At 40.1% G+C, this 22,755-nt stretch overlaps 1 protein-coding gene across 2 annotated transcripts in view; it reads left to right on the top strand.

The window, feature by feature from the left end:
* The window catches only part of LOC120798131 (fibroblast growth factor 14-like), a 53,948-nt gene extending 32,641 nt beyond the window's left edge, over positions 1-21,307 (top strand). For both annotated transcript variants that reach the window (XM_040142189.1, XM_040142190.1), the window contains exons 2-5: positions 3,021-3,131; positions 8,255-8,358; positions 20,847-21,045; positions 21,156-21,307. In XM_040142189.1, the coding sequence (XP_039998123.1) occupies positions 3,021-3,131; positions 8,255-8,358; positions 20,847-21,045; positions 21,156-21,307 (566 nt within the window). The remainder of the gene's footprint in view (positions 1-3,020; positions 3,132-8,254; positions 8,359-20,846; positions 21,046-21,155) is intronic.
* The last annotated feature ends 1,448 nt before the right edge of the window (positions 21,308-22,755 follow it).

Raw genomic sequence — 22,755 nt, 5'->3', positions numbered from 1 at the left:
CCTTTCATTAGTATTAGCTCACTTCTTCCCGTCCTAATTAATTACACGACTAACAACTAGTTCAAGATTCTGGATTAGACTGTGAGTTGATTGGCTGGTTAAAATTCTGTTTAGATGTGATTGGTTATTGTAGCTCTTCTCAGATGAATTTTATAGGATTCACTCAAAATATTTATTTAAGTTTGAATAGATCTATATTGATATGAGATCCATAACTTTTGGTAATTAGATGTATTTGGTTTATTGTTTAGGCCTCACTCATAGGACAGATAATACACAATATAATAATTAATGTTGCCTCTTATTGTATAAATAATCGACTGTTTAGGACAACAGACTGCATAACTAGAGGATAGATTCAAAATTAGTCCACAAGCATGATGAATAGTTTGAATATTCTCCAGACAAAGGTCACATTACTAGATGACATTTTAAACTGTTTGATTACTCAGTCTCTCAGAGAACGTGTACAGTGGCCGGAAAGGAGAAAAGTTTGATCGAGAAAATATATATCAAAATTTGAGTGTCCGGAAAAATGATACTTGTAGTTGTGAAGGGTAAGGCTTCATACTGCTGAAAGGTTTTTGATATCAGAACTGATGCAACAACAGCGTTTCAGTAATAAAACCAAAATTATTTTTTCAATATCTTCTAGAAATATAAATGTTTTTCTACAAAGCCCTCTTTTTCAAAATAAAATAGCTTGGTCTTGAAATTTTCCATTGGCTGAGTCTAAACACCATCTAGGAGAGGTATTCATACACAACATGCCGCCACTGAAATGCACCTGCTGTAATATATCCATATCAAACAGGGTTTTAAGCCAACTAGACAGATGTATAAATGCAAAGCCAGGCTGTGAGGTGCACTCTGTGCTGTGCCTCTAGGTCTAATTCAGTAATATTTAAAATCCAAAAAAATACAGTTTAAATTATGTTTTATAAATGAACAAATAAATTTCCAGCAGCTTCCCCAGACTGTGCATCACAAAAACAAGGACAGAGAGATTGAAACGTGACTGATTTCAGTCTGTCTGCAGCGAGCAATGAGTCTCTGATTTCTGCTCTGTTCCTACAGATGGATGCTGGGCAGGTGACCTGTTATTTTGAATCAGACGGCAGCAAGAAATACCACAGCTGTCAGTTGGAATGATATTTACTTCATGCGTGAAAAAATAGATTGTACTGTGTTGTATTTATAGGAAACAAAAGTGCAGTTGCAGTGAGTAGTGCGTGTGTGTGTGTGTGTGTGTGTGTGTGTATAACTAGAAAATGTACTCAAAACATATGTAAATTTACAAAAATGTTCTGATTTCCAATATCCTTGCACCTACATGTGATTTGCATATAGAAACTCTCCTCCTAGTGGTGGGAGATCCCTGTGACCAAATCTAATAGCTGTCTTTCTAATCAAAATAACATTCATTATTGACAGCATCAAACAACACGCTAAGTAGTGTGCGGGGAATTTTGTCGGTTCGAGCGCTGGCTACAAGCTTCACGGCTCCTCGTCCTCCTTCTCCCCTGCTCCACAAGATGGATCCTTCGCAAAGATGGAAAACACCCCTGCCTGCCCCTCGCTCTCTCTCTCCCTCTGTCTCTCACACACACACACACACACACACACACACACACACACACACACACACACACACACACACACACACACACTCTTCATAAACTAGGTCAGTCTTGGCTTTTTTGTGTCTCTATGCATTAGGGTATACCTTTACACATTCCATCTCTGTCTCTTACACACACACACACACACACACACACACATACACACACACACACGCACACACGTTCAAAGGGGATTCCCACCCTGCTTATAGCTGCAGTGACGAAGGCCAAGTCACTGATCTGTGATATAGAGGGAGAATGGGTGTGGTCACATGAAAGTGTGTGTGGGGAGCCATATTAAATGCTCAGTGCCACTGACCAACGTCAGTGCGTGTGTTTGTATGGAAAAAGTGAACTATCTACAGCAGAAGAGTGGTGATAAGAGTAATGATGGTATAATGGAATAAAAGCCTGTCTGTACCTGCCGAAGACGTTCTATAATTATATCGCGTAACCCAGGTCTAGTCAGACTTTGTTTTGTCTGAAGTCTTTCTATGACTCAGTCCTTGTCCCTGAAGTCCTTCCCATCTCCTTTGTCATTTTGTCCTTTCTCTCACTCTAATTCTGAGCAGCTCTAACTTTATTCATTTTGTTGCAAGAACCAAGCAGCGAGAGGCAAAAGTGATGCTATTTAATCGTAGCAATATGATAGCCAAGATCACCTGCGTTTGGTAACTAAAAAGTCAAAAATCGGTATCAGTATAACAATGATTTTCTTCTGTTTGCGATATGAGATCTGTAATTATGTAAACAACTGCATTTTAATCATTGTGGAATTGATCAGTCCAATGATTTGTGGCAATAATACTTATTTTTGAGCACAGTATATTTAGATCTGTCTTAAACCTTATAGATAAACTGCTTTAGATGGGGGGAAACCACTAGAGATCCACACAATTATCTAAGTTTTGATAAAGGGAATAATACTCACAAACCAACATATTGGTCAATAGATAAATAGGAAACAGAATATGGCAGGTTCACAACCACTATAAGGCTGCTCTTTACTATCAAAGGTTCAGAAATAATTTATCAATGTTATTCAAGTGGAACGATGACCGCGAAGGAAGGATTAGTCCAAGAATCCTCTAATGGATTGGATGTGCTTGACTAGTCTCTCCAGAGGAAATCCGTCAGGATGCAGCAAGTTACATGTGGCCACATTGTATTTCTTTAATGCCAAAACTGTATTGTATCTCGAATGTGCCGTCTACTATGTGTGCAGAAATTGAATTCAGAGGATGCATTTGCACATAAATCATTTATGAATCAGTCTGCTGAAGCTGACAACACTTGTTTTAAAATGTTCCTGGTTGTATAATGTGTAGCATGTACTGATTTGAAGATGAATTTTTTTTAACTTCTTTTTCTCACACTCTTTTCTTCTGTGTTATGTAGAACCACAGCTGAAGGGCATAGTGACCAGGTTGTTCTGCAGACAGGGCTTCTATCTCCAGATGGGCCAGGATGGAAGTCTGGATGGGACCAAAGACGACAGCACCAACTCCTGTTAGTACATCCCTACACACATACACACACTCATGGACACCGTACACAAGCAGGTGTGCTTATATATTACAGTTCATTTGAGGAAATGTATATATTTGATAGTAAATATGCCAAGAGCTGGTAAATGTGCATTTTTCTGAAGGTAAACCTGGTTAAAGTGCTCTTTCACACTTACGCTGCAACTTTGTCTCCTGGAAATGCTGTTTATGTGATACTAATTTACAACCGCAAATAGGTATCGATTAAAAAAAGTAATGCCATCTGAATTATGTTTTTTACTCAACATAATGAGAAAACGTTTTTCATTTTCAAATGTTCACTTACTGTACATCATATTTAATTGGATTTCCTCTATCCACTCTTAGCAATACAATATCTGCTCTTAGCAAGTGAAGCACGGTTAACGTTTTTTATGGTTATGCTCAGGCTCTCAAGGCTTTTGGTTAAGGTTAGAGAAAAGTTGTGGTGTTGGCTAAATATTGAAATTGAATATTGAAACACAAGACACGACAGGTTTATTGTCATTTAACCAGAACCACTTTTCTTATCGTAACCAAAGTGCTATTGCTGCCTAAACCAAGGTCTCTGACATAAAAGTATTGCGCTTTGTAGGCCCTTTATTCAAATATACATAAAAAAACTTTCCCAGTCAACATTATAGAGGAAGCAATGACATTCCCTCAAAGCGTATTATTTGTTGTACAGTAGTCCTCAATCCCAGCATGGAAGCCTGCTGTCTTTCTATAATACTACATTAACTAGTCTACTACATTAACTTAAGTAAAAGCACGTGTGAACCACGTGTTCAACCATTTCTAAAGAGAGAAGCATGGTGATTTCCTTGAAAATGCATGAATTTAAGGCACAGCAACAAGTATCTGAAAGAGAAAGCCAAAGAGAAAAAGAAAAGAAAATTCAGTGCTCAAAACAACCCTGAGAAGAGTTGCAGCTCAAAACCAAAATTTCATCATAGCAAAGGAAAAGCCATGACAGTCGGTCTCAAGGCCAAATAATTATTTAGAAATGACATGTCAGTCTCTCGATCTCCATCTGATTTGAAGAAGGTTGAGAGACATTCTTTTTCTCACCGTGAAAAGGAGAGACCAGCAGGAAAGAATTGGACCATATGATCTAACGAATTTTAATTATAGAAGCAGTTGAAGAAATTTGACAGAATAGTTAAGGAAAAGTTCCTCAATTTACAAAGCAGTTACTAACATATTGTACGGCTATACCATCTACCATTTGAAAATATTGATATAAATGACTGATTGCCATTTTTAATGTTGGTATTGATTGAAATTCACAGTATATGCAACCATAAAGGCAGCAAGACGACAGTAAGAGCATAATGGCTCTGTTTGGGAAATTTCATGCAGAGCAGGCAGTGTGTTTTTAGAGAGCACACCAACTGTTCGACTTAAAGTGACAAGTGGCTACTCAGAGGATTACATTTTTCAAGGCCTTGTTTATTGGACCTCTGCACCCAGCCTTCATGGAAGAGCTGCAGATGGATATGGATAAATGTAACTTCTGCAAATGCTAATCAGTAATAATTACAGCAGGCAATTCACTGGTCCAAAGTGTCCGCTCCGCATTGGCTGAGCTGGTTGCTCTCTGCCAACTGCCTATTGCAGCAATGTCCTACTTGTTTACTATGATTTATTTATTTATGTCTTTGCATCAGCTTCTGGCAAATGTCTTCATGTCACCATTTTATAAAATTTCTGCCACAGCTCGGCATGTAGATCAAAAAGAATTTACTGAAGCTCACGCGTTGCCAAGCTTCAGTCTGTCTCGCTGAGCCATGTTCAGCAGAGAGGAGCCATCAGTGGCAAGTCCTGCAGCATTTAAAAGAAGGGTTGTTACCATCTCTAATCACCTGGGTGCATATCTTCATGTTAATTAATCATGTGCATGAGCGTGATAGTGGTTTAGAAAGTGTGATATTTATCGAGGATGATTACTTGCACATTTGATAAACTTCTCCTGCTCAACTTTGTACACCGTAAATGCTGGTTGTTTAGAGAGATTTAGAAATAACATCTATGCAACCTTGATTAATGAGGGCTCTGATAACCCAGGTGAAATCAGCCCTTGATTAGAGAGAAAACCAGCAGGGCTTTCGGGTCCTAAGCAGCACATCCACTGTCATGGCCTTCATTACAGGTGATTGTTGTTTTATATTTTATAATATCTCAATTAAACAATAATATCTGTGTGTATATTTCCTTCTGCGTAATGGAGTAGTATAAAAAGTGAAACTGGCATTGACTGTCTTTAGACTGCTGTTGTGAAATGTTGATCAGATCGTCATACTGTACCTGGCCTGGGTGACAGTGTCAAAGAAGTCTGTTCAAGAGGGATGCTTCTCACATCAGGTTTTGATTTTAGCTAATAAAAATTAGCCCATTCTTCTCTAAGCAATGCCCTTTATAGCTTTACAGTAGCTACATGAAACAAACAATAGTCTAATTCATTCATCATTTCAGCCGATCTCTTTTCCTGGAGAGGGCAACAACATGCAGACAATTAATTCAGAGTCAAGCAAGTTTTAGACAACCACATCTTCAATCCACTGATGGAAATTAGCTGTGTAAGCTATCAAGCTCATTGTTTGATAAAAGAATGAGAAAAAAAATTTGTTGACAGTGAAGTCTGTGGATTATCCAGAGTATCTGGGACATTGTTTTAAGAAAGACACACTGCTGTGGAGGCAGAAATCTCAGAGATGGATATTTCAGAGCCAGGCATCAAACTCATAGCATGAAACAACAACATCTATATATGCCAGAGCCACAAGCTGCAACAACCAGTCGAAAAAGGAGTCAAGTTGCACCTGAGAAAATTGCAGTTTCAATAATTGATGAAGACATCCCTCAAATGAGATGAGACAAACAATGCATCTCAAGATCCACAGAATACAATAGAAAAGTGGAGCTAAGAAATACTCGATGGATAATGCAAAAATAAGCATTTTTTTTTTTAATCATTGAGAAGGGTTCAAATAGAGGAGGGGGGCAGGAGGATCAGACAACAATCACTGGAAAAAGTCTGATAACCTTAAGAAAAACAAATCATAAAACGTAAAATTTTAATAACTCAAAAGTCTACGAGTAAAGACAGTGAAAAACTGTCTTCAAGACTGAAGCAAATATACTGGAAAATGTTGGCAGTGAACTGTAACATCTGAATTTCTGTAAACATGCTGGATGTCCAGAGAGAGGCAGGGTTCACCTTGAATTTAGTTTGAAATTCTTTCTGTCATAACAGCTTTACTGTCTGTGCTGTCAGCAGGCTAATCAATAACTCTGTAATGATAACAGGCATACAGGTTAAAGAGGTGTCGTTTCAATTGACCTCAGTGTGAGACGGGAGAATTTCAGCACCCTTGAAAGGTCACAACAAATGACGGCCAATAATCGACACAATTATTTTCACATTTTCACATCAGAGAGGAGCTAGATACAAGCCTATGTCACAATGGAGGTATTGTAATAATAATGATAAGAATTTTCAAGCTTCATCTTTGTCTTTTTATGCTTTAGAGCAAAATGTCTATTGGTCTCTTGTAGCAGCTCCTCTATCACTGTGTAATATGAGTTTTGAAAGCTGAGAGGTTTTCTTCATTTGATTTGTCACCTGAAATAACAATTCCAGTATGACTGGAGTATTTGCTCAATTTTTATGCCAAATTAATGTTAATTTCCTGTACAGACTTTTATCATAGATGGTTCTAAACCATTCCCGCGAATCCTCCAAAGGCTCGCTCACACACCTTCAATTTCAAATGTCGTGCAAAACAGCATTTACGGTTTCTACTTCACAAAAAGTCAGTAAAAGTTAACCATTACTGTCGCTGAAAAGCTGACAGTCATGTTTTGCTGAGCTGTTGCCCGATGCTGCTGTCAAGTCGTAAACTTTATTTTTCTTTATGAAGATACAAAACCTTTTTATAGAGATAATATCAGAACATCAAAGAACACTGTGAGAGCTGTCTAGCTGCCTTCCGCTGGTAAACAACGTCAACATTCATTAGAAAATTTCCCCGGTTCAATCTCTCAGTCAATTGCTAATGTGCTCTATGGATATGGAAGCTTGACTTTTTACAATTATGGCCACAAAATACCTCCTTCATAAGGTGAAAAAGAAAAATAGTTTATATCTTATAACTGGAATAAATCCATAAATGTACAAGTCAGTAAAAGATTTCGGGAGGTGAACAAAAACACCAGTGATGCCGTCTTTCAGAATACCTGCCCAAGGCTATAAGGGTGTGATCAGTCGTCTGTTCCTTTACCAGCACTGACCTAATGATCCGCTGCATGTTTGGATTTCTGTTACTGGAGTCTCAGAACAGTTTATCATAAGAGGTTAAACAGAGTTAGACCTCTCTGGGGTCAAATTGACTTCAAACATAAGTAATGTCACTATGTAGGATAACGTGTAGGATACATGGCTTTTACTGAGGGACTTTTTTTCTTTTACTTTTAGTTCAATCCTGTAATTTAAACTCCAAATTCATTCCAGAAAAGCGTTGTAGTTTGTTAAGAAAAGCAGACTATTTCTACATGACTCGGCTAAAATAAAACATACTTTAATTACATAAACGTGCAATAAAAAATAAATTTATATTGTAAAGCTTGGTTACTGTAACGATACAAATTAGTGGCAACTTATATAACTGAGATACAGTATTTAAATTATAATCTCAACCCTTATGAAAAACGGTGACATTACAGAACCTCAACAACAGAAATGGAGTTTGGTACTCGGTATTGATTGTTGACTTCCAATGTTATTATTTGTATGTAGCTATAGAGACAAATTATCACTAGGTTTTGGGCAGAGTATGATGAGAATTTCTATTTAAAGCAGTGGTCTGAAATTTCAGTCAGTGTTCTGCAGGCATCATCCTCTGCAGAACTCTGCCGTTTAAAAGCTTTTGCAAGCAGCCCCACGAGGCTAAACTTCCAAACCACCTGAGCAACAGACGAACATTTCAATGCTCGGAGCACCGTATTTTCAACAGAAACACACACACACACACACACACACACACACACACACACACACACACAAAACATGAACATAAGCTCAGTTTGTCTTTTTTTTGTCCTCAGCTTTGTTTAACTTAATTCCTGTGGGTCTGAGAGTCGTGGCCATCCAATCAGTCAAGACTGGCCTGTACATCGCCATGAATGGAGAGGGTCACCTCTACTCCTCGGTGAGCGCACACACACATACTGTATATGTGGGTTTTGGTTTTGATCTGTGGTAAATTCTCTGGTAATTTATTAGGCTTTGCTTTGTTTACAAGGACTTGCAGTGGTTCAGGAAAAAAAGTCTGTTGACATTAGTTGTTTAACTATTACGACAGAAGTGAAATTATGTTTCAATTTGTAACTGTCATGCTTTCAAAAATAATTTGGAAACTAGGCATAGTTAGTATTTTTAGGTCTTTTGCAAAGTAACGTTTAAAGTAACGTACTTCAAACAGATTTCGCCTGCTACTTTCTCATTATCCTGCTCAGAAAAACCCCTGGGTGATTTTAGTGCAACTCTTCGGTTAGCCGGTGTACAGACACTTGCATCCACTGTGTCCAGGGACATGAGTCTGTCTGCAGAGCCTCTCCTGCTCTGTCTGAAGGACGGCACAAGTCTGAGAGAAAAAAAAGGGAAAATGGAGCACTCACCTCAAGAGTATAAGAGTTACGTATAAATCCTTCTCTAAATGATACAATATGTAACTTTCTTCTAGGCTTATATTTAGAGGGGAATTTAAGGTACTAATTAAATAAAATTCAATCAGTATGTATGTTGTTCCAAAGCTGCAGTTCATAAATTCTTAAAATCAATTCAAAAGTAAATTGGAATCCTTATCTGAATAAAAAAAATTATATGAGGTTTCTTTTTAGTAGTGAAAAGCATGGCTGAGTTTTTGATTGAGACAAGAGTACAGAGTTAGAGCAAGCAAGTCTATTTTATTTCAATGCTTGTAAGAGGAAAATATGAAAGACCTAATATTTGAGGTTTTGTGGAGCAAAAGGTTGGAGACAGGTTCATTAGAAAGAGAGGGGGAGATGGGAAAACGCAGAGATAAAGAGCTTTGAATGGATTCTAATGAGGTTTATTTGTCAGATTATGGACAAGTAAGCATTAAGTAAACATGAATTAATTAATTATTTGTTAATTGTTATTTTTAATGTCCTTTTTCAGAATCAGTTCCTCCCTGAGCATAAAAGATTCAGAAAAACAAAACAAAACAAAAATCATTGTGAGTTTTAAATGAAATCTGCAAAATGAAAAGTAAAATGCCAAATTAATTAAAAATTTGTCAAAGCACTGAGAAGAGAGGGAGAGAACTTGAGAGAGGGACATACAGGACAATATGGAAGACACGATGGACTTTCTTCCCCTTCCTTTCTTTTTTGGGTGGAGATGACAGGACCCATAGAGGAGGGGAAAGGTGATGGGAGGAGGAGCCAGGAAAGGAGAGGTGATAGAGAGAGGGGATGGGGGAACAGAACTGGGTGGGAAGGGAAAGGAAAGGCAGAAAAAGGGGAGAAGAGATGAAAGGAGGGAAATGAAAGGGAGAGGTGAGAGAAATAAAGGTGAGGCCAGGACAAATCATGAAAAAAAGGAGAGGGGAGAAGAAAGGATCGACTTGGGTGGGAGGCAAAAGAAAAAAAGACACAGAGGAAGGGAGAAATTGGTAGTAGACAAAGAGCAAAGGCTGAAAAGGAAGTAGGAAAAAAGGTTGCTTCAGAAGTGGAAAAGATGGAGAGGAAAAAGTTGTAGACAGTGGAGGAAAAGGTGGAGATGAAAGAAGGAAATGGTTTTAGACACAAGAGGATAAAGGTGATGAGGAAAGAGGAAAGCAAATATAGAAAGAAGATGGAGTGGAAGGAAGAAAAAGGGGAAAAAGGACGAGGACTAAAGAAGGAAAGTGTCGTAGACAGAGGAGGAAAGAGGACAGAGAAGGAGGGAAAAGGGTGTAAACAGAAGAGGAAAAGTTGGTGTTGAAGGGAAAAAAAAGATTTCCGACAGAAAAGGAGAAAGATGATGAGCGAGAGAAAAAAACAAAAGAAGGAATGAGCTGTGGACAGGGGGAAAGATAGAGATGGAGAAGAAGGAAGAAAAAGGTTGTAGGCAAAAGTAAAAAGACAGAGAGGAAGGAAGAAAACAGCTTTAGAAAGAATGGGGAGAAAGGAGGAAAAAGGCTGTTGTCGAAGTGGAAATCAATGAAGTTGAAGGAAAAAAGGGTTTGTAGACAGATGTGGACAAGGAGGAAAAAAATTGCAAACAGAAGAGGAGAAAGTTTGAAAAGAGGAGTAAAAGGTTGTAGACAGAAAAAGAAATAGATGGAGAGATTGGAGGAAACAGCTGTATACAGAAAAGGAAAAAGAGAGGAAGAAGGAAAAAATGTTGTAGACAAAGGAATGAGAGGAAGAGAAAGGAGTCATCAGGAAGAGAAAGAAAGCAGATCTGTGCTGCTTTGCTGGGCTTTCTCATCCTGTCGCTGAAAGTCACAGATGCATGAGGGCTGCCTGTAAATAATTGAAGAGGTGGAGTTCCCCCCTACACACACACACACACACAGTAGAAATCCCCTCTAAAGCTGAGGGAAAGTGTGGATGTTTGATCATGTTCCAGCTCTGTGACTGATGTGAAGGCAACTACTTGATAACAAATATATAAAATACATACAGCAGGTCTAATTTATCATGATGTTAGCACTGCTTGATGTTTAATCGGTTGCTGCATAGGTCCTGGCAAGTGTGGTGTGTGGTAGCGTGCGGTACGGATGGTGCCACTGTGCCTGAAGTGACACTCATGAAACATTACGAGGGTGCTATCAGAGCTACAGCTGGTTTTTATCCTGGTCTGAACCAGAGTGCTGACGTTTACCTTTATGTTTTCTTGTAAATGTTGGGGTTCAGCTTCACACAGACTGAGCAGGTTATTTATCGGGATCAGTTTGGATTATCCCTTATCGTCCAAGGTTAGTTATTGTGGAGGTCTCGGATAAGGTGGTACAAATCCGATTCTAGTTCCTGTAGCCTCAACCAAACGTGGTGCAGTCGTCAGCGATCTTTGTTACAACACGGTCGAGATAGATCATTAGTCCAGAGTATTTTGCCCTCGGAAGAATTTTTACGTTGCAGTGTGTTGGGTAGCAGATGTTAATACACCCTGGAACAAATGTGTAATAGGATATAATATGTTTGGTTTTGGATTCTGTTTTTGTTTCTTTGTGTCTAATGGACAACCATGATTGTATGTAGCAGGGGGCAGTTCATGTGTTGTGTCACATGTAGAACAAACATCATGACATTCAGGTGTAGTCTTGAATGTCACACTGCCAGAGCGATTCACGTGACTTCACGGCGTATGTTAGGCGTCGGAAACCCACTTAAAACCAGCGGGCTACATTTCTGAACAAAATTCTCATTTTTGAGATGCCGTGGCTCTCATCTCTGAATGAATATTCATATCAAGGTGAATCTCATAAAAGTTTGATTCAGCATCGCATTTTAAAAAGTTTATAGTTATTGATATTTCAATTTATGAGTCAGTCATTTAGTCTATAAACTTTTTCCAATGTTCAATGTGATGACGCCTTTAAATGGCTTGAAAACCCAAAGACATTCAATAATATAAAATTTAAGAAGCTTCAAATCCTCACACTCTAAAAGCCGGAACCAGCTACTGTTTGGCAAATTTTTCTGATGAGGCTTTTGACAGACTAAGACACTAATGGTAGTTTTTTTTCATGTGTTTTTCACGCCTTTGTCGATAAAGCCATATATTACTATCAAGATAATTCAGCGATTGTTTTGACTGCGATATTCATTTTATCTCCACCTTTCTCAAAAGTAAAAATTTAGGATATTTCCTTGTGTGTTGGAAGCTCGGGGAAACAGGGCGCTAGTTAAGTCTGAGCTTCTTCCTAAATTTGCTGCTCTGCTTTGAGTGAGATTCTTTATCCTCTTATTTAAAATCGTTAATGATATGCTGCAAACTTAGTTATACATGGTAGGACTGTCTTATTAATCCCAGATCCCAAGCATCTGGCAGTGTGTGGTTGTGCGTGGACGTGTGGTGTGTGTACACGTGTGGGTTCGGGCGAGCGTGCGTGCAACTAACAGATGGCACAGTGTGCAATGAGCTGCTAGGTGATAATTATGGAGCGCGCTGAGGAAAAGTGCTGATGAGTTTGGGACTCTGTGTGTGTGTGTGTTTGTGTGCAAATGAGACGAGGAGCGACGATAACGTGTGTTACTGTGCAAAAGAGTGTGTAATACACACATCGGTATGTTGTGCAGGTGTGGGTGGGTTGACGGGTAGGTGTAGGTGTCAGTATGTCAGCTGAGGGGTGAAAGAGGAAATTGTTGCACGTTGCCTGTAACACACCTCTATTACAGCTACTTCTACGACTGCTATAAGAATGAGGTGAGGCAGAAGAAGAACAATATAAATAACGTAAATGAGCATCATTTATAAAAGGCTTTCCTGTGGAGAATGACTGTTGTCCGAAGAGCAGAGAAACAAGAAGAACATTTGAGGTCTTGCTCTTAAGTACTTTTTGTGGATGTAATGAGTTAAACTGTTTATGTACCAGTATGGACATGCGATGTAGCTAGATCAAGACTGAGGCTGGAGTACAGCAGTGGCCCCCGAAAATCTGCTGGTTTTTGAAATTCTGAATAGTGCTGACTGTCCACCAGCCAAGATTAGAAATGGAAATGTATTCCTTCATGCCAGCTCCTCTGAGTCAGACTGTTAGAGCCCCAGTCTGTCTGCTGGAGAGGTCCGGGGAGCCCAAACACCATCAATTCAAGTCCACCCTCAATCCACCTCTTTCATCCTCTTGTTGCTCCTCTTGTTTCTTTGCTGATACTTTATCTCCTCTTTCTACCTCTTTCGCTTTAAATCCAAGTTTCTTCAGGTCCAAGAAACATCTTTAAGTACTGTGGGGATCCGCAAATAGTCTGCGGTCAAATCTGGCACTCCACTAAAACTATGTAAACCCAGAAATTTTCTTTTACTTCATTACTTTTTCAGTATACATCATCACACTGTGGAAAGCTCCTGGTGCTGAAATGAAATCTAGTTGTCTTAGGAGATATTAAAAAGTGTGGTATCTTGTTAAATCGAAGACCAATTTCATTCACCACTATTGTTTAACCAGAAGAGATCTCACACACAAGCATCGTGGTAAGATTATAATGTTGTCTTAATATTAGTAGAGGTAAAACGAATACATATTCATCTGTCACCTCTTCTCTTGACTGTACGCTTTTGCGTAGTTCTGAGAGTTATACACTGTGTTTTACTGGGAACGGAACTGCTGGGTTTGACTTAGGCCCAGCTTAAAAGCCGGGGACCTTTGTTGCTTGTCAGAACCTTCTCTCTCACTCTCCATCTTTCCTGTTCATACCTACACTGCTACTAATGAAAGGGCAAAATGCCCAAACAAAGAATTCAAGCAAAGAAGAGCTGAGCCAAAGTCTTACAGCGTTTTACATATAATGAAAGATATGTAATAAAAATGTAGTTCTATAGTATATAATAGCTAAATAAAGCTTTTAAATCAGTTACTGATTTTGCATGTTTGCATATTTCATTCTTGGGTTTGCAACTTTTATTTTCATTCATTTTCATTACCAATTAATCTGCCATGTACAGTACTTTCTCGCGTAATAAATTAGCTGTTTTGTGTATACATTTTTCAGAAAATAACAAGTGCACCCTCTAAACAAATCCACCCTCTAAACAAGTCCAACCTTTTAAAGATTATAAACCGTCTGAAACCCAAAGAGATTCAGTTCACGAGCATATGACGAAAAAGCCTCAAATCCTCACATTTGAGAATGTTGAGAATGTTGTTTTTGCTTGAAAATGCACTGAAACACTGATACATCAAGTATCAAAACAGTTGCTGATAAATTTTTCTATCGACCGATTAACCAATCGATTCCATTTCCTTTTCACCCTCTCTCCTTGTCATTTTTCTCTCTCTTTCTGAGCTACACAATGTTTTCTTATGACAGGATGTTTTCAACAAACATAGGGGTGCCTGTGTGTGTTTGTGTGTGTGTGTGTGTGTGTGTGTGTGTGTCTGGCACACGTCTGTGTACGTAGGCGTATGCTTCCATTCATAACACAGTCGGTACAGCACTCAGACAGAGTGAGTCCTCTGATGTCTACATCCAGAAATATGAGAAGGAGGAGGAGTGGCAGAGAGAATAAATGTTAGACATGTGAGTCATGACACACACATATGCGCGCGCACACACACACACATTTTCTGGTGACTACACAATGAATTACTTACCGGTGAGGTATCAGAGATGCTGCACTGTGAATCATGGCACTGAAGTACCAAGGGACAGACATCATACTCAAACACCAGGTTAGAACATTTTGACAAAACTATCGTCCACTGGCGATGTTTCAGACATTACTGGTGTATGCGTAGCCTTTGTCCCTGCCTTCCCACAACGCATCGCAGTCAGTTCAAAGACTCTCATCGAGGTGGTTTACTAATGTCACTGCTTTACATAACTGATTGATGTATGCTGAAATCTGCAAAGACATATTCACCTTTAATTTAAAACCATACAACCGGATTATTGTTTGAAGTTTCCTTTTCTGAGGAAGTGAAGAAATCTGAAAACCGAGCTTCCTGATATTTTTCTGATGCAGCCAATTTATCACCAACCTGCGTCATACTGTGATGGCATCAGTAGGTTTGTCGACCATCTTAGACTTAGGCCATGTTTAACCCATCATTAGCATGAAAAACACACACCCCTCATTCATTGCTCTGAGGCCACTGTGTTGCAAGTAGAGGTCTTCAGAAACAGATCCATGGAAAACATCCCCAAACCCAATGTGCATGAATCAATTTTCAAAAAGAGACCCGAACAAAGTCAGAACCAACCCAAATGGACCCCAACAGTCCTTTTATAAAGAAGGACACACTGGCATCAGGTGGATGTGCAATCATTTAAGCTGTTTTTCACCTCAAATTCCAAAAAGTAATTGTCATTGAATACCATCCATTTTTACACAGGCTACTGATTTCCTTAAGTAGTTTCTCAGAGTATAATTTGGACCTGGGCTGACTCGGGTCAGAACTGAGTGGAACCATGAGGACCTCTAGTTGGCAGAGCACCTGATACTGACAGAGAGGCTCCAGGAATAAAAACTCAGGGTCACCCGACAAAAAAAAGTTGGACCTGGCTCAAGTTTTGCTCCCGTCTACAGCAACGTTATGCAGCAAGGCCCTGCGGTGGCCAGTCAAATAAATGTAAGCACACATTCCTGGTACATTACTGTGTCATTTACAGTTACAGTTTTGTAAACTTTACAGTACTTTGAATGCGATGTTGGGCATGACAAAGAACCCACACTCGCTCACCCATCTTAAGTTACTCTGTGTCTACATGAATAAAATGTAAATAATAAAAGTCATCTAGATAATAATTTTAATTTTTACAGAAGTTCTCTCCTAATGCAATCCACTAGGTCTGTTTCCTAACCTGTTTTTAAAGCGCACCAGTGCTGTGAGTTGTTGCTCCAGCTCTGGCACACCTGATCCAATTAAGAGCCTCACATTTTCATAACAGTTTAATTGGATCAGGAGCGCAGGTCTGAGGTGCTTGAGGAACACTGTGATGTTCCTATCAAGCTGAGAGCGACTCCGTGATGGGAGTCAGATTCATGCTTTGATTCAGACTGTCTGGGCTGGAGGACATCCTTTCATATCTCTTCTCTAACCAGGCTCTCTACTCTTTTGTTTTCGTGTTCCAACACTTTTCTTTCCACTCCTGCTCTCCCCTCTTCTCTGTGGGCTTTTTTTTTTCTTTAGAATGATTTGTTTACGCACAATTCCCCTGGGTAATTAGTGCTGTGATAATAACTGGTGTTGGAAACAAACACACCCACTCACTAAGCAGTGCACACAAACAGACGCGCGCAAACAAACGCACACACTTATACGTACACATTGAGATGAAAAACAACTTCCTTGAGCTTAGTCGCATAATGTCACAAGTAGAGCAACTGCACCCCCAATAAATCTGAACGATATCTCCTCATATTCATGAATAATAAAGCTCCAAAGTTGTCATTTTCAATAATTAAACACTTTTAATGTAGTTTTAACCACAAATGAAATAAGAAACTAAGGCTGAGTCATATTGTGTTATTGTTTCACAATTAGTTATTCCAAACAGTAGTTCTCAAACACCGACAGTAACTGTAGTGAACAGTAACTGAAAAAATTAGTTGAAGGGGTTTGAAGAGAGTGAAACACAGTTGATTTTAATAAATGCCAATTTAATTATTTATGTGATTTTTTTTCTTAATATCGTTATGATAGTTTCAACCATATCACCTGGCGTTGTAAGATACAAGAAGTACTAAAAACTGCAGACCTGATGATGAACTCCCAGCTGATAATGCATTCTTTGTAGCATGCCTGGCATTGAAAACACTACACTCTGGGAAGCCTGCTTGGTCTGACTTTTTAATTTTTGGTTAAACCATTTCTTTACGTTTAGAGTTTGGAAGGCAATGACCAAAAATGTCGAACCTGGTTGGCTTGCCTCCCTCCTGAATAGGAGACTATTGCTCAGCCATCATTATGAGGTAATGGTGTTTACATTTTTTTCATTCTCTGTGATTGAGAAAAAAAATCAACTGCAACAAGCAGAGGGGACAGTGGAAATGGAAAAGTTAGATGTGTGTTACCAAATAGGCGATTACTGATTACTTTCTTCAATCTACTCCCATTGACCCCATTATCGACAGTCTCCAATGGCATCAGAAACTTGTTGCAAAAAACACAGGCAGCCCAGGCTGACCTTTTGTTTACCATAGCCCTGTGGTGTCACGACATTTTTGAGGAGGTGCACGTCAGCTACGGCTAAGTATTAATGTAGCCCCCGTCAGTCAATCAGTCAGTCAGTCTGTCTTTAGCCCATGAGCCCGTGGAGTCAGATATTGAGGGGAGAACCTGTGGCCTCACAGTCGTTCAGTGGCTGCCCTGGTCACCGGGGACACCAGCCCTCCTTCACAGTATATTTGCCGCGCATCCCGCTCCCTTTAACAAGACACGTTCCTGATTGCCTGTGGATTAAAGGCTTTGGTAAATTACAAAAGACCATCGAAAAAACCCTGGAACCGTTAGTATTCACAATAGTTCATTGTTTTACTGTGAATGTGCTTCTACTGGGAAGCTCCCAGTGGCCAGCAGTCAAGTTGTGGCATCACTGGGCAGCTGGTTTCCAGGTTTCGTTATTAGTGCAGCCTCGTGTTGTGCCAAGAGTTGAGCTTGCTTTTCCCACTCTGTTTTTGAGTTCCTTATTTTTAGGTCTTTAATGGATGACGGACAGAGTGCTGCCCGTAGCAATTTAGTTTGTTTTGGAACAAGATATTTAACATGTTATTGGACTCAGCACCTATTCAGCCTAGCATGCGTGGTTGTGTGTGTGTGTGTGTGTGTGGTTGTGTGTGTGTTCGTCCATACAATTCAAAAGACAGCAATGTGCATGCATGTGTACAGTGTGTTCATTTCCACTAATACTCCGCAGAGCACAGAGAAATGATAGAGCGAGAAAAAAAAGAAGAGCGATGAGAGAAACACAAAGATAAGTGAAGGGAGAGAGAGAGAGAATCCCCTGCTGTTTTTCCAATCAGGAGGCGTCGTCCTCTTCACTGGGTGATTTATTCTCTCTTCTCTCGTTCATGTCCCAATTTCAACCCCCTCCACCCCCACCCCACCCTCCTTTTCTTTCATTCATTCTTTCTCCCTGTCTTCTTTCTGTGGGCAGCTCATGAACATGGCTATCTAGAAATGGTGACAGAAACACATACAGACAGGCAGTGTTGTTAAAAGGACTCACCGGCGAGGCTGTGAGGCTTCCATCTAAAGTAATTCTTATTGTTCAGTTTTTCTCCCTGAATTGAGTCGGGAACAAATGTTGCTGATCTCTGCACACCGGCAAAGATCATCCTCCTTAACAAATGAATAATCAATCTGGGGTGCAGGTTAAGATTAAATATATGTATTATTTAAATTAATTTAATCCAGGAATGAAGAAATATTAAGCCCTACAGAGAACAGCCACGCTGTTAATACAAATCAAAGCCATGGTTACCAAAGGAGAACATTTGATTTGCGGTGGTGTATTTGTTTGTGTGTCACTGACATTGCCAATAAATAGAGCATTCATTCATTATCACCTGTCTTGTTTTGTTGCCAACCAGTCATTTAGTCATATTTCATATCCCAGCAAGCCTTCCTGCACCTCCCACCATTCATCCTCTAGAGCCACAAGTGTGTGTTTGTGTGTGTGTGTGTGTGTGTGTGTGTGTGTGTGTGTGTGTGTGTGTGTGTGTGTGTGTGTGTGTGTGTGTGTGTGTTTGCGCGCCAGTGTCTGATCCCTCGCAGCTGTGTATTGGTGCCACCCAGCCCTACCTTTATTAAGTGCCTTCCTATGTTAGTATGAGTGGATGTGGTAGAGCATGAGATATAGCACGTTATATGTTAAATAACCAAGGCAAGAGTTTGTGTGTGCGTGTGTGTATGTACCCCCCACCACCACACACACACACGCACGCACACACACACACACACACACACACACACACACACACACACACACTGACCCCTCCCCTCAGCGCTGGTTGGTTGCCACGGCTACAGTGTCGCCTCTCTTCCTCATGTTGCTATGAGACTCGGACCGACAGACCTGAGCTGAATGACAATGTGTCTGTGGCTCTGGCAAGAGGCCCACAACAACCAATAAGAGACGGTCTAGACAAACACTTCCCAATCTGGGGTCTGGGGACCTTGGGGGCAGTTGTTTAGGCTGGCATGAGCCTCCTCAGCCATATGAGGAGCAGTTTATTAACACTATTACTTTACATTTCCTTACCAGATGTCTCAATGAGAAAATGTGTACATGCTGAATGATTATGAGAGTTCTTTCATGAAATCTGTTTGATAAAAATATCGCCCCAAGACAGGAAGATTCTTGTTATACAATGGGAAATTTAAAAAAAAGTATTTGAATACAACATTACCTTAGAAATTAAAACAGGGTTAGTTAAAGCTGCATTAATTATTATTTTTTATATTAACAATGGATCAATGAGCACGTGTAATGGGCAATGTGCTGCTCATTGTGACGAACCCACAGAGAATTATCAACAACTCAGCAGTTCCCCTCGGCTCTACGAATCCTTTCAGCCTCTTTTAGCTCTTTGTTTTGGTTTTCAGGCAGCTGTTTTCGGCCAAAAATGGTTTGATAACGTCACTACCTGCCAAGAACCAAATCGCACAAAAAGTTAAGAGACTAGCTGGTAAAAAAAATTGAATATCCAGCAGCTAAAGAGGTACTGCTGAAGATCAAACCAGAGCTAAAACAAGAGTGAATACGGGACTTAGATTTGTCACGTGGACAGAAACATCCAAATCCAAATCATCCAGCTGCTCTGTGTCGGCTGGATGTGGAAGAAGGGAACTGTTTGCTACTACGTTTGCCCTAACAACTTTATAAGATGATAAAATGTTGGTTGTTGTGTTTTCATTATGTTCCGAAAAATAACAAATTTATTGCACTTACTGTAAAAGAGAAACTGTTGGGGTCTGCATTGCTGACTGCTTCTCCCACACTATTTTGATGAAGACAACTGAATGCGTACAAGCCTAAAAATTGACTCCCTAGATTGATTAGCTGATAGACAGACAATTAGTCCCTGTTAACTACTGTGATCATCTATTTATTTGTCAAGCAAAAATGCAAAATATTTTCTGTCGCTCTGGACTAAAGATTTCATGTTGCATCATATAAGAAGAACTGAACAGTGAGAACTTCCCACTCGAAGTTAAATATCGTTGACCTCAGCTTTTAGATGTAACTATTGCTTGAGAAATTACAGGCGGAGTCTGACCTCCTCAAAAGAAGAATGTTTTGTCAGGCTGCCTTTGATACTTGCTGTGACTCAGTGGTGAACACGGACACTGGGGGGAGGCGATATTTCTCCCAGTAAGAATAACACCTTGTTTCTGTGCTGAAATATGCTCCGCTGGAGGCGCCGGCACCCATTGAAAAGAGTTTTGACACATAGCAGCAGACCAGATGTGGGTGGGAGAGTGAGATCTTTTGGACTTTGTGTCACCAGAATCAATCTGCTTTTTTTTATCTGTTTAGTTTGTTATTCGTGTGCATACGGAGTGTCGGGGGGAGAATGACACGGGCTAGAGCGATTCATCATTCAGTCAGTATTGTGCTGCTCCTCCCCGTCTGTGGCTGGTCAATATGATTTCATTATTTTTTTTCTCTCAATTGTCAGACCATGGAAATCACTCCAGTTCTGTGTGAGAGGATTTTAGTCAAAAGCTTTAATTGGTGAACTTGAACAAACACGGCTTTCCGAGGCCAGTCCATCAATACTTACTTTTACAAGTCAGATTAGAATATATCGGCTGATTTTCTTTCTTTTGGGAAAAAAAATGAATACTACATGTGACGTTTCATGAGTTCAGTACTCTAACTACAACGGTACAATAAATAAATGTATAGCTGACGGTTTGAAAACACACATCTTAAGTACAAATGAACGCAGCACATTTGCTGCTACAGTTAAATAATATAACCAATATTTCTTTTTGTCTCTGTCTGTCTTTCTCCTCAGGAACTGTTTACAGCAGAGTGTAAGTTTAAGGAGTCGGTGTTTGAGAACTACTACGTGATCTACAGCTCTATGCTCTACAGACAGAAGGAGTCGGGCCGGGCATGGTTTCTGGGCCTCAATAAAGAGGGACAGGCCATGAAGGGCAACAGGGTCAAAAAGACCAAACCAGCTGCACACTTCCTGCCTAAACCTATAGAAGGTAACTTACTGTCCATCCATACACACACAAACCAGGGTTTTATTTATGTTGTTTTTATCAAATTGGAGTTTTTTTCTCACTTTTCCTCTTTTCTCCCTCCGTCCCTCCAGTTGCGATGTACCGAGAGCCTTCGCTGCACGATGTAGGGGAGGCAGTGGTGCCTAAACTCGCCGGGGGCCCGCCCTCCAAAAGTACAACCAGCGAACCGGTGGTAATGAATGGCGGCAAACCAGTAAACAAACCCGACAAGGAGGAGACATAACCCCGCCCACCTTTTTACCCTCCTCTGGCCAACCAGAGGCCAGGAAAAGCCAGAGACTCGCCCCACTGCTGCGCTCTCAAAAAACAAATCTACAACAAAAAGGTAAAAAAACAAACAACAGCTCAAGTTCTGACTGGTCAGCAGTGGGGCCGCACGTCCCACCTCACCTCTCTCCCTGTTGGCCGGATCAGGTGTGGTGGGGCAGGGCCAGAGGGACAGAGCGCTGCGGCTGGTGGCGGGGTTAAAAGGAGGAAGAAGAAGACGGGTCAGTGCCAGCCAGATATTTTGGAACTGGGACAGTGGCTTGCCCTCATATTGGAGACAAAAGGACTTCTTAAAAATATAAACAAAACAAACAAAAAACTGAAAAAGAAATGTTGTCTTCACCGGTATTTTTCTGTGACAATCTGTAAGAATGAGGCCCCTATTTCCTCTCCTGATAGTACTGTTTTCTGTTGCCAGGTATGCTTGCTCGCTAGTGGCTACAGACACACGCACGGACACACACACACACACACACACACACACACACACACACACACACACACACATGCACACAACTCCCACCCACAATTGACCACTCGGATGTGATTTTTGAGTAATTGAAAAACCGATTAAAAACATCAGCAAACATCAGTGCAAAGAGAACACCGTAAACACCAAACACTGATGATTCAGAGGATGCTTAGTCATCGATCAATTAGGATTTGGCACAGGACATTCTGTACTAAGCTTACAATGAAATGTACTTGAAAGTGGCCCTGTGCATTACATACATATACATACTTACAAGGCAAACACAACCGTTGACCTGTCTCTCATTTTGATCATATAATATATATCTGTTAAAACAGGAGAGTTCTTATTCGAGACCACATAGCTTAAAGCATGTTTGTCTTTTCAATATTCCTTTATTATCTATTTCTTAGGTGGTTTATTATTCTGCACACACAAAGCACTAGTGATTATCAAGCTACATTGTTGTACAGAGACACAACAGTTTTTAGTTTCTACCTCTCTGTCTGACAGTTTTGGTTTTTTTTTCCTTTCCCTTTATGAATGCTATGATTTCCACATCGCTGACACACGTTTAGCTCAGGAGGGGAGGGGCTCGGTCGACGTGTCAAATGAAGAGTTTTGGCATCAGGTTGCTCAGATTAGCGTGTAGCTGAAACCTGATTTTCACAATTTCCCTGTTTGTAGCAACATGGAGAGTATGGGAGGCATGCTGGCGTCCGAGCAGCATGGTAGCAGTTAGTGTTTACACGGAATAGCAGATATTGTAGACCCGGGGTTTATCATAGGGAGGCGTCAGACCTCAAGAGGGTTCAGAGGGGGGTAGTACTTTTAATTTCTGTTCCCTTCCCAAAAACTTGAAAATACGGTAGGAAAGAGGGTAATAGTTAACAGGGTAAATGGTGTTAAAGCCACTATGTGAAGAATCTGAA

The sequence above is a fragment of the Xiphias gladius genome, chromosome 13, assembly GCF_016859285.1.
Source record: "Xiphias gladius isolate SHS-SW01 ecotype Sanya breed wild chromosome 13, ASM1685928v1, whole genome shotgun sequence".
Classification (NCBI taxonomy): domain Eukaryota; kingdom Metazoa; phylum Chordata; class Actinopteri; order Istiophoriformes; family Xiphiidae; genus Xiphias; species Xiphias gladius.
Note: the sequence above shows the minus strand (reverse complement) of the source record. Positions and strands in the feature narration are given on the sequence as shown.